The sequence below is a fragment of the Lethenteron reissneri genome, unplaced genomic scaffold (genome assembly GCF_015708825.2).
Source record: "Lethenteron reissneri isolate LAM-NWPU_2019-01 unplaced genomic scaffold, ASM1570882v1 scaffold_1639, whole genome shotgun sequence".
NCBI classification, from domain to species: Eukaryota; Metazoa; Chordata; class Hyperoartia; order Petromyzontiformes; family Petromyzontidae; genus Lethenteron; species Lethenteron reissneri.
In genome coordinates, this window is record NW_026891376.1 from 3,728,819 (window position 1) to 3,743,813 (window position 14,995).

A 14,995-nucleotide genomic window follows, 5' to 3' on the forward strand; every position below is an offset into this window, starting at 1 on the left:
GCTAGGAGATGTGAACTACCTCGCCTGGTATGCAGGAGGTTGTGGGTTCGATACTGACCCCTGACGACGCCTGCTGTTGTATATTTGGAGTCTGCGTCTCTCTCTCATCATCACCACGGTGGCTATGAGATGTTAACTACCTCGCCTGACATGCAGGAGGTCGTGGTTTCAATCATGACCCTGACGATGCCTGCTGTTGTATATTTGGAGTTTGCGTCTTTATCTCTCTCTCATCTTCATCATCACCATGGTGGCTAGCAGATGTTAACTACCTCGCCTGGTATGTCGTGGGTTCGATCCCGTGACCCTGTCGCCTGCTGCTGTATATTTGGAGTTTGCATCTCTCTCATCATCATCATCATCACCACGGTGGCTAGGAGATGTTGACTACCTCGCCTGATATTCAGGAGGTCGTGGGTTCGATCCTGACCCTGACGATGCCTGCTGTTGTATATTTGGAGTCTGCGTGTCTCTCTCATCATCACCACGGTGGCTATGAGATGTTAACTACCTCGCCTGACATGCAGGAGGTCGTGGGTTCGATCCCGACCCTGACGATGCCTGCTGCTGTTCTGGGCTACATGGTGGTGGTGGTTATGTTTTGTCTCTGCGTGCACTAGGAGCGGATTCCACTTGCGGTCGTGGGCAGCAACACGCTCATCGACGTCAACGGCAAGAAAGTTCGCGGGCGACAATATCCCTGGGGCGTGGCCGAGGGTAAGAACACGCCCCTCCACCACCTCACCCCCCACTCCTCTCTCTCTCCCCCCACTCCGCCCTCTCACGATGACACGAAAGCTTTTACATCATTGGAACCTCATTTGCCAGTAAAAATATGATTATTGGTTTTTTACCCTTCTATCTGGCAACAAAACTGACACATTTTACAAGGAGTCATGTTTGCATAGACCACAATACCTGCAGTCATAATGCAAACAAAAAACATAACTCTGATAATGTGCACTGTCTTTGAAGTTGCTCTAAGGAAAGCTGTCTCGGGTGTGGACCAAGCAACTTCAAGGACAGTGCACATTATCAGAGTTATGTTTTTTGTTTGCATTACGACTGCAGGTATTGTGGTCTATGCAAACATGACTCCTTGCAAAAAGTGTCAGTTTTGTTGCCAGATAGAAGGGTAAAAAACCAATTATGACACGAAAGCTATAAACATTTTTTTACGCGCTTTTATTTAACTCTCTCTGTCCCTCAACCAGTATATATACAAGGACTGTTTTCTTGGAATTTCTCATTTACTTGATACAGCTATCGTGCTGTGACGGTTCCACCTGAAGACGGAAGCTTGTGTTGCCTCCGAAACGTCGTGATTTTTATTTTACTTAAATTATTAATTTCAATTTTAATTGTTTACCTACGTAACTTTACCGAAAAAACCTAAGAGTATGAATCCTTGCAGTCACGAAAGCTTCAAATCCGTTGTTGTATCCTCAAATATTGTAAACTTGGTACACTTATGTCATACTGATGACAATACTATATTCTATCATTAAAAATGAAAAATACATATTTTTTACATTCTTCTTTACATGTTATATTTCGGCTTGGGTCTAATTGTCCACGGTCAACTGACGTTGGCTGTTATTGCCCACGGTCCCTTACGTTGTGGCAAGCTACGGGGCCACTTCCTGGCGTCGTGGAGTTCTTTTTTTACTTTTTAGTAAATTTCATGAAATCGTGTTTAAAAAAGAAAGTTTTTTAAATATTTTATTTGTTTATTTGACCAGATAAGGCCCCCAACTAAGCTGCCATGTAGTGTAGCTCTTTGTTCAGAAGCGACCTGGGCCATCGCGACTGGATAGAAGTACAACGCAGAGACCCGCAGAGACCCGCAGAGACCCGCAGAGACCCGCAGAGACCCGCAGAGACCCGCAGAGACCCGCAGAGACCCGCAGAGACCCGCAGAGACCCGCAGAGACCCGCAGAGACCCGCAGAGACCCGCAGAGACCCGCAGAGACCCGCAGAGACCCGCAGAGACCCGAACTAATGCTTAAAAATCCACTCGGCCGTCACGGAGAGTGGGAGAGAGAGAGAGAGAGACGCAAACTCCAAATATACAGCAGCAGGCGTCGGGGTCGGGATCGAACCCATGACCTCCTGTATACCGGGCGAGGTAGTTAACATCTCCTAGTCACCGTGATGATGATGATGATGAGAGAAAGAAACAAACTTTAAATATACAGCAGCAGTTGTCAGGGGTTGGAATCGAACCCACGCGCTCCTGCACACCGGGCGAGGTAGTTAACATCTCATAGCCACTGTGATGATGATGATGATGAGAGAAAGACGCAAACTTTAAATATACAGCAGCAGGCGTCGGGGTCAGGATCGAACCCACGACCTCCTGCACACCAGGCGAGGTAGTTAACATGTCATAGCCACCATGACAGCTTCCCCTATTTAATGCACGGGCATAATGAGTTTAAACCCCCCGCCAAACATGTTACGCATTTCACAAGTAGTACTAATCGCATATCTGCATTTCCCATAAATATGCTAAATTCCTCTTGATATGCAAATTATTTTGTCAAGGCGCTCTTCCCCCTCCAACCCAGCAGCTTAAATAGACGCTCCAAGCCTGGGGTGTGTCATTCAGACGCTGTCTTCTCGACAGACCTGTTCTCCACCTGAGGACGGCTGCTTGCGTTGTGGCCGAAACGTCGTGAGAATTGTATTTTATAATGTTTTATTATTATTATTTTATTATTTCCCTTCTACGTGATGACTTTACCGAAAGAACCAAGAAGATGAATCCCTGCTGCAGTCACGAAAGCTTTAAATCGAAATTGCACTGGAAAGTAATTGTATTTTTTCCATTCGCTATACGGCCAGATGACACGACAAATCGCTAAGCTTAGACACCCGGTCGTTCGTAAGAGTCGACGGCGGTATAGTACTACAGCAATAGAGCAAGTGCAGAATCACCGAAACGGAATTTAGGGCTCGAAAGCGTTTAGCGAGGGGCCCCGTAGCTGCTTCATGTGGAGCTACTTTTGCTACCGGGATAATCCGGCACCGCCGCCGTGAGATTACTAGGTCACCGCGCACGGCGCGGGGAGACGCCGTTGTAGCAGGAGGAGGCGGTGCGAGAGACGTGGGTCTGTTTGGCCAAAGCCCCGAAATAGTTTTGAGAATTTTTTTTTTGTGGTTTGTGTTTGTGGGGGGGGAGGGGGTGGTTGATGGGGAGGATGAGGTGGGGGGAGGAGAGGGGAGAATGATGATGGGGAGGGAGGAAGGATGGGGGATGAGGAGGGAGGGATGAGGAGGGAGGGAGGGATGAGGAGGGAGGGAGGGATGAGGAGGGATGAGGAGGGAGGGTCGGAGGGGATGATTTAATCAGAGGAGGAGGAAGAGGAGTAAGCGGCTGCTGCGATGATTTAACTTGCGTGTGTGCGCTCACGATGTAACGTGTGTGTGTGCGCTCACGATGTAACGTGTGTGTGTGTGCTCACGATGTAACGTGTGTGTGTGTGCTCGCGATGTATCGTGTGTGTGTGTGTGTGTTCGCTCATGATGTAACGCGTGTGTGTTTGTGTTCACTCACGATGTAACGCGTGTGTGTGTGCGCGTGTGTGTGTTCGTGTGTGCTCATGATGTAACGTGTGTGTGTGTGTGCGCGCTCGCGATGTAACGTGTGTGTGTGTGTGCGCGCTCGCGATATAACGCGTGTGTGCGCTCGCGATGTAACGTGTGTGTGTGTGTGCGCGCTCGCGATGTAACGTGTGTGTGTGCTCGCGATGTAACGCGTGTGTGTGTGTGCGCGCGTGTGTGTTCGTGTGTGCTCATGATGTAACGTGTGTGTGTGTGTGCGCGCTCGCGATGTAACGTGTGTGTGTGTGTGTGTGCTCGCGATGTAACGTGTGTGTGTGTGTGCGCGCTCGCGATGTAACGTGTGTGTGTGTGCGCGCTCGCGATGTAACGTGTGTGTGTGCGCGCTCGCGATGTAACGCGTGTGTGTGTGTGGGCGTGCGTGTGTGTGTGCGATGTAACGTGTGTGTGTGTGTGTGCGCGCTCGCGATGTAACGTGTGTGTGTGTGTGCGCGCTCGCGATGTAACGTGTGTGTGTGCGCGCGTGTCTCCTCCCCCTCTCCGTGCTGTGCTTGGCCGGACACCAGCGGGCGTCATTGGTAAACACCCAACCCACCCCTGCCCCCCCCCACTCGCCCCCCCCCTGCTCCCCCCCCCTGCTCCCCCCCCTGCTCCCCCCACACCTCTCCCAGCCTCCCTCCCCTCCCCTGCCCACATCGTGCCCACATCGCTCCTTGAACCGAATAGTTTTTTATTTTGTCCGGGTGCAAGGCCGGTTCCCCCCTCCCACACTGAGCTTCTGTGTGGTAGCGCTTTGTTCAGGAAGCATCCTGGACCAACACAAATGGGAAACGCTTGATATCATCATCACCATCATCACGTGGAGATTTGTAGCCGCAGTCGAATACTCTCCACGTACACAGGCCCACACTCGTTGAGACCCATACCAAAACTAAGCTTTTATTTGACCAGGTAAAGCTCTGGCTGAGCTTGGTAGTAAAATAGTTTAGTATGGGTCTTGATGAGCGTGGGTCTGTATACGTTTGGAGTATTTAGCTGCTGCTATGAATGTTCACGGGACGACGACGATGATGATGATGTTAGCAGGCACTCTGAGCTGCTATCAGAGGTCGCAAACGGGTTTTGATTCCTTACCCGTACCCGGCCGCACCAGGGTCGCAAACGGGTACCCGTAACCTACCTGATACCCGGCTACCCGTACCCGGCCGGGTATCGGGTAGGGTACGGGTACCCGATTGCGACCTCTGGGATGAAGCCATGTTGCAGGCGCGGGTGGGTTGATTCTAGTAACTTGAATTGTGAGAAGAGACAAGACGTTGAGAAATGAGTGACAAACGGTGACTCACCAGTGACTCACGGCCTACCCGTACCCGGCCGCACCAGGGTCGCAAACGGGTACCCGTACCCGTACCCAGCCGGGTATCGGGTAGCCGGGTATCGGGTAGGGTAGCCGGGTATCGGGTAGGGTAGCCGGGTATCGGGTAGGGTACGGGTATCGGGTACCCGGTTGCGACCTCTGGCTGCTATCCATTCGTGGTGCCCAGATCGCTTCTGAACGAAGAGCTACCACACAGCCAACTCAGCGGGGCCCTTAAACCTGATAAAATAAAAAATAGCTGAGCCCTGTCAGTGATTGCGGTATATCGCCGCTACCCTCCTGTCCCAACTAGTGGGGTGGGTGGGTGGCGGAGGGAGACATTGGCTCTGTGCGTGGTCTCGGGCGTCGGGGGAGCGGCGGTGCAGCGGTTAGCGTGCTGCGGCGGTACGCTACCAACCCCAGCGTACGAACCGAGTTCGATTCCCCGCTCACGGCCACCGACAACACCGCTGACGGCGATTTTACCCGAGCCGGCCTTCCCTAGGTCGACTCGGCCTCAAATGAGTTACTCGGTGCGGCGTGTAGTAAACATCGCCACTGGGGAGACAAAGGCGGCCGGGCGTGGTGCTGGCCACCCACCCCCTCGTGTGTGCCACAGTGCCGGTAGCCTTCCTAGGTGCTGCTGCTGCTGCTGCTACTCGCTGCTAACAGCCCCTTGCCCCAGCAGTCTGTTACAGGCTACACGGGGGATCTTGGTAGAGGGGAACTTTTGTCAGCCGGTGGTGGTGGTTATGACGATAGCGGTGGTTATGGTGGCAGTGGTGGTTATGGTGGTAGTGGTGTAGGTATGGCGGTCGTGGTGGTGTTACGGTGCTTGTCGTGGTTGTTATGGTGGTCGTGGTGGTGTTATGGTGGTTGTAGTTGTTAAGATGGTAGGGGTGGTTATGGTGGTTTGGTGGTTATGGTGCTGGTGGCTGGGCGGTGGTGCGGTAAATTCGCCATGGCTTTGTCTCGGCATGCGGCTGTGGGCTTGGTGGTGGTGAGTGTTGGTGAGTGGGGGGGTGGTGAGTGGGCCCTGGTGGTAGTGGTGGTGAGTGGGGCGTGGTGAGGAGGGTGGACGGTGGTGAGCGGATTGGTGAGGCTGGTGAGCGACGCCTTGAAGCTGTGTTCCTCTCTGCCCCCCCCCACCCCCCGCTCTGTGTGGTGCAGTTGAAAACGGCGAGCATTGTGACTTCAACGTGCTGCGCAACATGCTCATCAGGTGAGCGCTGTCGCTGTGTGTGTGTGTGTCGCGCTGTGTGTGTCGCGCTGTGTGTGTGTGTCACGCTGTGTGTGTGTGTCACGCTGTGTGTGTGTGTCACGCTGTGTGTGTGTGTCACGCTGTGTGTGTGTGTCACGCTGTGTGTGTGTGTCACGCTGTGTGTGTGTGTCACGCTGTGTGTGTGTGTCAGCGCTGTGTGTGTGTGTGTGTCGCGCTGTGTGTGTGTGTGTGTCGCGCTGTGTGTGTGTGTGTGTCGCGCTGTGTGTGTGTGTGTGTCGCGCTGTGTGTGTGTGTGTCGCGCTGTGTGTGTGTGTGTCGCGCTGTGTGTGTGTGTGTCGCGCTGTGTGTGTGTGTGTCGCGCTGTGTGTGTGTGTGTCGCGCTGTGTGTGTGTGTCGCGCTGTGTGTGTGTCGCGCTGTGTGTGTGTCGCGCTGTGTGTGTGTCACTCTGTGTGTGTGTCACTCCTACCTCCTCGCGGTGCCGGACGGGCAACACTGTCGTGGGCAGTGCTGTGGGGGGAGGGCCAATGCCCATTGGCCTCTCCCCTCATGGCGTCTGTGACCACCACAGTGGCTAAACGGGGGCTCTGGACGGGTGTGAGGGGCTGGTAACCCCTCCACCTTCAATTCATTACCACTAAACCACGAATTAAACATAAACCTGTAACAAATAAGCTTGTGCCGGAGGCCCCGGGGGGTCAGGCTTTTATGACGTCTCCTGGCCAAACCCCATTTGGCGGAGCCAGGAGATTGAATTTTCACCCTCGGGGCTCCTCCAGAAACAACAAAAAACCATTGCGGATGGCCACGTGGAATGTTCGAACGCTCACTGCGGAGGAGAGGCTGCCACTCCTCTGTCGGGAGCTGGACCGGTACCGCCTGGATCTCTGTGGCATTCAGGAGGTCCGGTGGACCGGTTCTGGCTCCTGCCACCATGAGGGGTGGACAGTCCTCTACTCGGGGCAGGAGACTGCCAAACAACAGGGTGTGGCTCTTCTTCTGAACAAAATAATGAAGGGGGCGTGGGAGCGTGGCGGTGAGGTGTGGGAAGCTGTAAGCCCCAGGATACTTTGGGCTCGCCTTCCCATCAACCAGAGGCGAGGAGTGGTGGTCGTGGTTACTTATGCCCCCACCGAAGACGAACATCCGTGGAGGGATGCAAGCAAAGCCGATGAGTCAGACGCTTTCTATGACCTCCTGTCACAGGTGCTGGCTAAAGTGGCCACTCGGGACAGAGTCATCTTGTTGGGTGACTTCAATGCCCGAGTTGGTCATGATGCTGACACCTGGTCTGGAGTGATTGGAAGGCATGGGCCAGATCAGCTCAATAATAACGGTAGGAGGCTGCTAGATTTTTGTGCAGCCCATGGGCTTGTAATTACCAACACGCTCTTCCGGCATCGGCGCATCCACACAACATCATGGATACATGCCGGGTCCAAGCAAGAACATCTGCTGGACTACATAGTGACGGACCAGCGGATGCGAACCCATGTCCTTGACACCAGGACCTACCGTGGAGCTGATCTGTCCTCTGACCATCGACTAGTCATCTGTAAGATGCGCCTGCCTTTCTTCCACTCCGGTGGTGGGTGTACACCCAGGATCCCATTCCAACCAAAAGTGGCCTGGTCTCAGTTAGCTGATGAAAGTTGCAAGCGAGAATTTCATCATCGCTTGCAGCTGGGGTTGGCATCGTCCCCCACTCCACCTGATGTCGAGGGTAAATGGGCGAGGTTTAGGACTGTGACTCATGCAGCTGCAATGGCTGCTTTGGGTACGCGGTCCAGACCTCCCCAGAAACCCTGGCTGACAGAGGAGGTGTTCAGGTTAATTGAGAAAAAGCGACAGGCCCACTCTCATCGCCTACAGCATCCCACGTCAGAGAATGAGGAGGTTTACCGCAGCCTTCGCTCGGAAGTTCGGAGAGCCGTAAGGCGTTGTAAGGATGGGTGGTGGTCGCGGGTTGCTGAGGAGATGGAGTCTGCCTCAGTGGCCCGTGATCACAAATCACTATTTAACTCCATCAAAAAAGTAACCTGCAGCGCCACACCTATTACCATCATTAGAGGAAAAAACGGTGATCCAATCTCCGACCCCCAGGAACAGGTTTGCAGATTTGCTGAGCATTTCTGTGAGGTCCTGGGGGAGGGAAATTCTCTCAGCCAGGAAAACATCATGGCACAAAGTGGGGATAACCCTGCTGAGGCTGCGGTGCCTCAAATATTGGAAGAGGTCACCCCCTGTGAGTGGCTGGCTGAGGTTCCAGCTGTTGAGGAAGTACTGAGGGCGATCCGGAGCCTGAGACCAGGGAAGGCACCGGGCAGAGATGATCTCCCAAGCGAAATGCTGAGGGAGGGTGGCGTTTGTGCACAGACTGCCCTATATGACATCATAACAACAGTCTGGACCACTGGACGGGTTCCGCAGGACTGGAAGGATGCCCTGGTGGTCCCCCTCTTTAAGAAGGGGGACCGCACAGACTGTAACAACTACAGGGGCATCTCACTCCTCAGTGTGCCGGGTAAGGTCCTGGCAAGGATTATTCAACATCGCCTTGCTAGGCACGCTGAGGAGGGGCTTGCGGAGCCCCAATGCGGTTTCAGGAAAGGGCGGTCCTGCACAGATGCCATATTTTCTGTCCGTCTGCTACAGCAGAGGTGTAGGGAATTCCAAAAAGACCTACATCTCTGCTTTATTGACCTGGTCAAGGCCTATGATACCATCAGTAGGACTGGACTCTGGGTTGTTCTTCGTGCTTTCGGAGTCCCTGACCCTCTGCTCACGATCATTAAGGACCTTCATGATGGTGAGCGGGCCCGGGTAAAACTACGTGGCCGGGAGTCGGAGCCTTTCCCTGTACACCTTGGGGTGCGACAGGGATGTCCTCTGGCTCCCACATTATTTAACATCTATTTTGACCGCGTAGTTCGTGAAGCCTTCAATAGCTGTACCGGGGGAATTTCCGTTTGGTACAGATATAATGGGAGGCTGATCGACGCCCGGGTGCGATCAAGGGATGGCTCCCTATTGGTCAACCACGTTATGTATGCCGATGATTTGGTAATAGCTGCTCATTCAGAAGAGGAGTTGGAGGCGCTGCTGCTGAGACTGGAGCGTGCCACTAAGAGGTGGGGCCTTACCATCAGCCCCACCAAAACCAAGCACCTGCCTGGGTATTTTGTACCATCGGACACTCCACCCCCACAACTCCCAATTGGTGATGGGGCAGTTGTGGAGAGAGTGGAGAGTTTCCCATACCTGGGCAGTGTGCTTATGACCGGCTCCAGTCTATCAGCAGAGGTCTCACTCCGAATCAGTCGAGCGGCAATATCTTTTCATCGGTTGCGTAACGCTGTGTGGAAGCTACCTGGTCTGTCGCTCCGCACGAAGCTTCAGGTCTTCTCGGCCACGGTCATTCCCTCCCTTCTCTACGCTTGCGAGACGTGGACCCCCCTGGTGGAGCATCTTCGCCGGTTGGAAACATTTAGGCTGGCCTGCCTACGATCCATCCTGGGTTTAACCAGGCTGGATTGTGTGAGGAGCTCACAAATCCTTGAAAGATCTGGGCAAAGTCCCATCAGTGAGCCCCTCCGGCAGGCAAGGCTGCGTTGGCTGGGTCATGTAGCCCGCATGCCCAGCCACCGCATGCCTAAACAGCTTTTGTTCGGCCGGATCGAGGGGGCTAGACGGGCGCGGCACGGGCTGGAGAAGAGATGGAGTGATGTGGTACAGGAGGACGTGGAGCTGAGTGGACTTGCCGATGACTGGTACCAGCGGTGTCAAGATCGGCCTCAGTGGAGGAGGCTCGTGAAGGACGCTACTGGGCAGTTGGAGGCAGTCGCCCTCCAACAACAACGGAGGGCGGAGGAGCGACGCTCACAACAACGAGCGGAGCGCCGGGTGGCTAAAGCACAGCAAGTTGGCACAGTAGGGGGCACAGGTGGTGCATCAGCCAGTCATCTTGGTCATCTCGGTCAGTCGACCAGTGGCACCTGGGTCTGCCCCGTGACCTCCTGCCAGCGGGCTTTCGACACTTCACGTGGCCTCAAGGTGCACTTGGCCTGGCACAAGCATCGTGGTGACGTCACCGCCACTTAGTGGCGAATGGCGGTTGTTGTTGTTGTTGTGTGTCACTCTGTGTGTGTCACTCTGTGTGTGTGTCACTCTGTGTGTGTGTGCGCTGTCACACTGTACTCTCACTCGCTGTGCTGTCACGACCGTGGTGATGGTGGTGCTGGCCGTTGTAGTAGTGGCTGTGGTGATGGCGGCGATGATGGTGATGGCTGTGGTTATGATGGTTATGGTGGTGATGGTGGCTGCGGTGGTGACGGTGGTGGTGGTGGTGACGTTGGTGGTGGTGGTGGTGGTGACGTTGGTGGTGGTGACGTTGGTGGTGGTGGTGACGTTGGTGGTGGTGGTGAACGGTGGTGGTGGTTACGGTGGTGGTGGTTACGGTGACGGTGGTGACGGTGGTGACGGTGGTTGCCGTGAGCAGGACCCACATGCAGGACCTGAAGGACGTCACCAACAACGTTCACTACGAGAACTTCCGCAGCCGCCAGTTGGCGTCGGTCGCCTGCAACTCGTCCGACAACAACAAGGGCAGAGGACAGCTCTCCAAGTGAGGGGGACTGGGGGGCACGGGGGGGGGTGCTGTTGTGACAGTGTTAGTGACACGCTGACAGTGACACACTGACAGTGATACGATGACAGTGATACACTGACAGTGACACACTGACAGTGACACGCACACAGTGACGCACTGACAGTGACACACACACAGTGACGCACTGACAGTGACGCACTGACAGTGACGCACTGACAGTGACGCACTGACAGTGACACACTGACAGTGACACACTGACAGTGACACACACTGACAGTGACACACTTACACAGTGACACACTGACAGTGACGCACTGACAGTGACACACACACAGTGACGCACTGACAGTGACACACACACAGTGACACACTGACACACACACAGTGACGCACTGACAGTGACGCACTGACAGTGACATACTGACAGTGACATACTGACAGTGACACACACACAGTGACACACACTGACAGTGACACACACAGTGACACACACTGACAGTGACACACACAGTGACACACACTGACAGTGACACACACTGACAGTGACACACTGACAGTGACACACACTGACAGTGACACACACTGACAGTGACACACACACAGTGACACACAGACAGTGACACACACTGACAGTGACACACTGACAGTGACACAGTGACACACACACACAGTGACACGCTGACAGTGACACGGATGCCCCGGCCCTCCTCGCGCGTGCGCCAGCCGGAGCCCCATGGAGCAGATGGAGGAGGAGCGGCGAGCTCACGAGCACAAGATGCGCAAGATGGAGCTCGAGATGGAGCACGTGTTCGCGCTCAAGGTCGAGGAGAAGCTGCAGAAGCTCAGGGACTCGGAGGGCGACGTCAGTGGACGCACACACACGCACACATGTACACACACACGCATACACAGACACGCACACACGCACGCACACACGTACACACATGTACACGCACGCACGTACACACACGCACACACACACACATACACACGCACATACATACACACACGCACGCGCGCACACACACACATGCACACACGCACACATGCACACACACACGCACACACACGCACACGCACACACACATGCGCATGCACACGCGCATACATGCACACACACGCACGGGCGTCATGATCGGTTGCGTTGCGGTTACGGTTGTGTTGCAGTTGCAGTCGTCTCAACCTCCCCCCCCACCACCACACCACTCCCCCACCGTCTCCCTCCTCCTACCCCCCCCAACACCACCAACCACCATCACCCCCCCACCACCACTCCCCCCCTCCCTGCCCCCACCACCACCCCCCCACCGTCTCCCTCCTCCCACCTCCCCAACACCACTCACCACCTCCCCACCACCTCTCCCCTCCTCCCTGCCCCCACCACCACCCCCCCACCGTCTCCCACCCACCCACCACCCCCCCACCACAGCTGCATCGTCGTCACGAGCAGATGCGCAAGAACATGGAGGCTCAGAGCCGCGAGCTGGAGGACCGCCGCCGCCACTTTGAGGAGGAGAAGGCGGCGTGGGAGAGCCAGATGCACCTGCTGGAGCAGCAGCAGCGGGCCGAGGGCACGCGGTAAACACGCCCCTGGGGGTGGGGGGGAAGGTGGGGGGGTGGGTGGGGGGTGGGGGGGGTGGGGGCACTGGTCGCGCCTTGTCCAGATCGCCATCTACGGAAGGAACTTCTTCCTCTTCATTCTCTTACTCCCTCCCCTCCCTCTCCTCCCTCCCTCTCTCCTCCCCTCTCTTTCTGTGTGTGTGTGTGTGTGCCCTGTGTGTGTGTGTGTGCCCGCTCTCTCTGTGTGTGTGTGTGTGCCCTGTATGTGTGTGTGTGCCCTCTCTCTCTCTGTGTGTGTGTGTGCCATTTCTCTAACCTCTGTGTGTGTGCCGTCTCTCTCTCTCTCTCGGTGCGTGTCGCAGGACTCTGGAGAGAAACAAAAAGAAGAACAAGATTTTCTAGACTCCCCCGCACGGTCGCCCCGCGACGTCTCCCGGCTCGACTCTCCCCGCCGCTGTCCCGCTCATCGTCGCCACCACCCCCCACCACCCCTCCCCTCAACCTCACTCAGTACCCTGCACCTCGTCCCTCTCATCACCTGCGTGCGTGCACGTGCGTGCGCGTGCGTGCACGTGCGTGCGTGCACGGTGAACTTTTTTGGCACCACCGCATGCATCCAACCGTGCTAATCGGGAGTGTACGGGGGAAGAGCAACTATGGGTCTCTGTGTGAGTCTGTGGGTCTCTGTGTGTGAGTCTGTGGGTCTCTGTGTGAGTCTGTGGGTCTCTGTGTGTGAGTCTGTGGGTCTCTGTGTGTGAGTCTGTGGGTCTCGGTACGAGTCTGAAGGTCTCTGCTGTGTGAGTCTGTGGGTCTCTGTGTGAGTCTGTGGGTCTCTGTGTGTGAGTCTGTGGGTCTCTGCTGTGTGAGTCTGTGGGTCTCGGTACGAGTCTGAAGGTCTCTGCTGTGTGAGTCTGTGGGTCTCTGCTGTGTGAGTCTGTGGGTCTCTGCTGTGTGAGTCTGTGGGTCTCTGCTGTGTGAGTCTGTGGGTCTCTGCTGTGTGAGTCTGTGGGTCTCTGCTGTGTGAGTCTGTGGGTCTCTGCTGTGTGAGTCTGTGGGTCTCTGCTGTGCGAGTCTGTGGGTCTCTGCTGTGCGAGTCTGTGGGTCTCTGCTGTGCGAGTCTGTGGGTCTCTGCTGTGCGAGTCTGTGGGTCTCTGCTGTGCGAGTCTGTGGGTCTCTGCTGTGCGAGTCTGTGGGTCTCTGCTGTGCGAGTCTGTGGGTCTCTGTGTGAGTCTGTGGGTCCTCTGTGTGAGTCTGTGGTCTCTGTGTGTCTGTGGGTCTCTGCTGTCGAGTCTGTGGGTCTCTGTGTGAGTCTGTGGGTCTCTGCTGTGCGAGTCTGTGGGTCCTGCTGTGCGAGTCTGTGGGTCTCTGCTGGCGTGTCTGTGGGTCTCGGCTTGTGCGAGTCTGTGGGTCTCTGCTGTGCGAGTCTGTGGGTCTCTGCTGTGCGAGTCCTGTGGGTCTCTGCTGTGTGAGTCTGTGGGTCCTCTGCTGTGTGAGTCTGTGGGTCTGCTGTGTGTGAGTCTGTGGTCCTCTGCTGTGTGAGTCTGTGGGTCTCTGCTGTGTGAGTCTGTGGGTCTCTGCTGTGCGTGTCTGTGGGTCTCTGCTGTGTCGAGTCTGTGGGTCTCTGCTGTGCGAGTCTGTGGGTCTCTGCTGTGCGAGTCGGTGGGTCTCTGCTGTGCGAGTCTGTGGTCTCTGCTGTGCGGGTCTGTGGGTCCTCTGCTGTGCGAGTCTGTGGGTCTCTGCTGTGCGAGTCTGTGGGTCTCTGCTGTGTGAGTCTGTGGGTCTCTGCTGTGCGAGTCTGTGGGTCTCTGTGTGAGTCTGTGGGTCTCTGCTGTGTGAGTCTGTGGGTCTCTGCTGTGTGAGTCTGTGGGTCTCTGCTGTGTGAGTCTGTGGGTCTCTGCTGTGTGAGTCTGTGGGTCTCTGCTGTGTGAGTCTGTGGGTCTCTGCTGTGTGAGTCTGTGTATGTCAAACTTCTTTTGCGCTGTACATGGCCAACCGCGCAAATCGACAACAACAACGACAAAAAGCAGTTATAAAGAAATGAATTAGTCAATGTAGATGATGACGACGACAATGATTTCCAAGTGCATCATAGCTCCCAGTGGCTTTCTGATGTCGCAAGGGGAAGAGCGTTCCAGACGGCCGCAGAAGTAGCGCAGCCTGAAAGCGCCGAGCGGTGACCGCCAGCTTTGTTTGACGGCTCCCTCCCATCCCCCCCCCTCATCCTTTCCCTCCCTCTCATCCCCCCCCTCTTCTCATCCCCCCCTCTCATTCCTCCCTCTCATCCCCTCCACCCTCTCATCCCCCCCCCCTCTCATCCCCCCCCCTCTCATCCCCCCCCTCATCCCCCCCACCCTCTCAATCCCCCCCCTCTCATCCCCCCCCTCTCATCCCCCCTTCTCATCCCCCCCTCCCTCATCCCCCCCCTCTCATCCCTCTCTCTCATCCCCCCCCTCATCCCCCCCCCTCATCCCCCCCTCTCATCCCCCCCCCCTCTCATCCCCCCCTCTCATCCCTCCATCTCATCCCCCCCCCCCTCATCCCCCCCCCCCTCATCCCCCCCCCCCCTCATCCCCCCCCGCGCATCCCCCCCCCCTCATCCCCCCCCCCTCTCGTCCCACCCCTCTCATCCCTCCTCATCCCTATCTCCCATCCCTCTCATCCCCCCCTCTCATCCCCCCCCCCTC

At 55.9% G+C, this 14,995-nt stretch overlaps 1 protein-coding gene across 1 annotated transcript in view; it reads left to right on the top strand.

Annotated features, from left to right (window-relative positions):
• Window positions 1-13,544, top strand: part of LOC133363009 (septin-7-like) — a 28,529-nt gene extending 14,985 nt beyond the window's left edge. The window contains exons 8-13 of the mRNA XM_061582014.1: window positions 621-717; window positions 6,093-6,144; window positions 10,641-10,766; window positions 11,475-11,613; window positions 12,181-12,329; window positions 12,674-13,544. Of these exons, the coding sequence (XP_061437998.1) occupies window positions 621-717; window positions 6,093-6,144; window positions 10,641-10,766; window positions 11,475-11,613; window positions 12,181-12,329; window positions 12,674-12,713 (603 nt within the window). The 3' untranslated portion in view covers window positions 12,714-13,544. The remainder of the gene's footprint in view (window positions 1-620; window positions 718-6,092; window positions 6,145-10,640; window positions 10,767-11,474; window positions 11,614-12,180; window positions 12,330-12,673) is intronic.
• The last annotated feature ends 1,451 nt before the right edge of the window (window positions 13,545-14,995 follow it).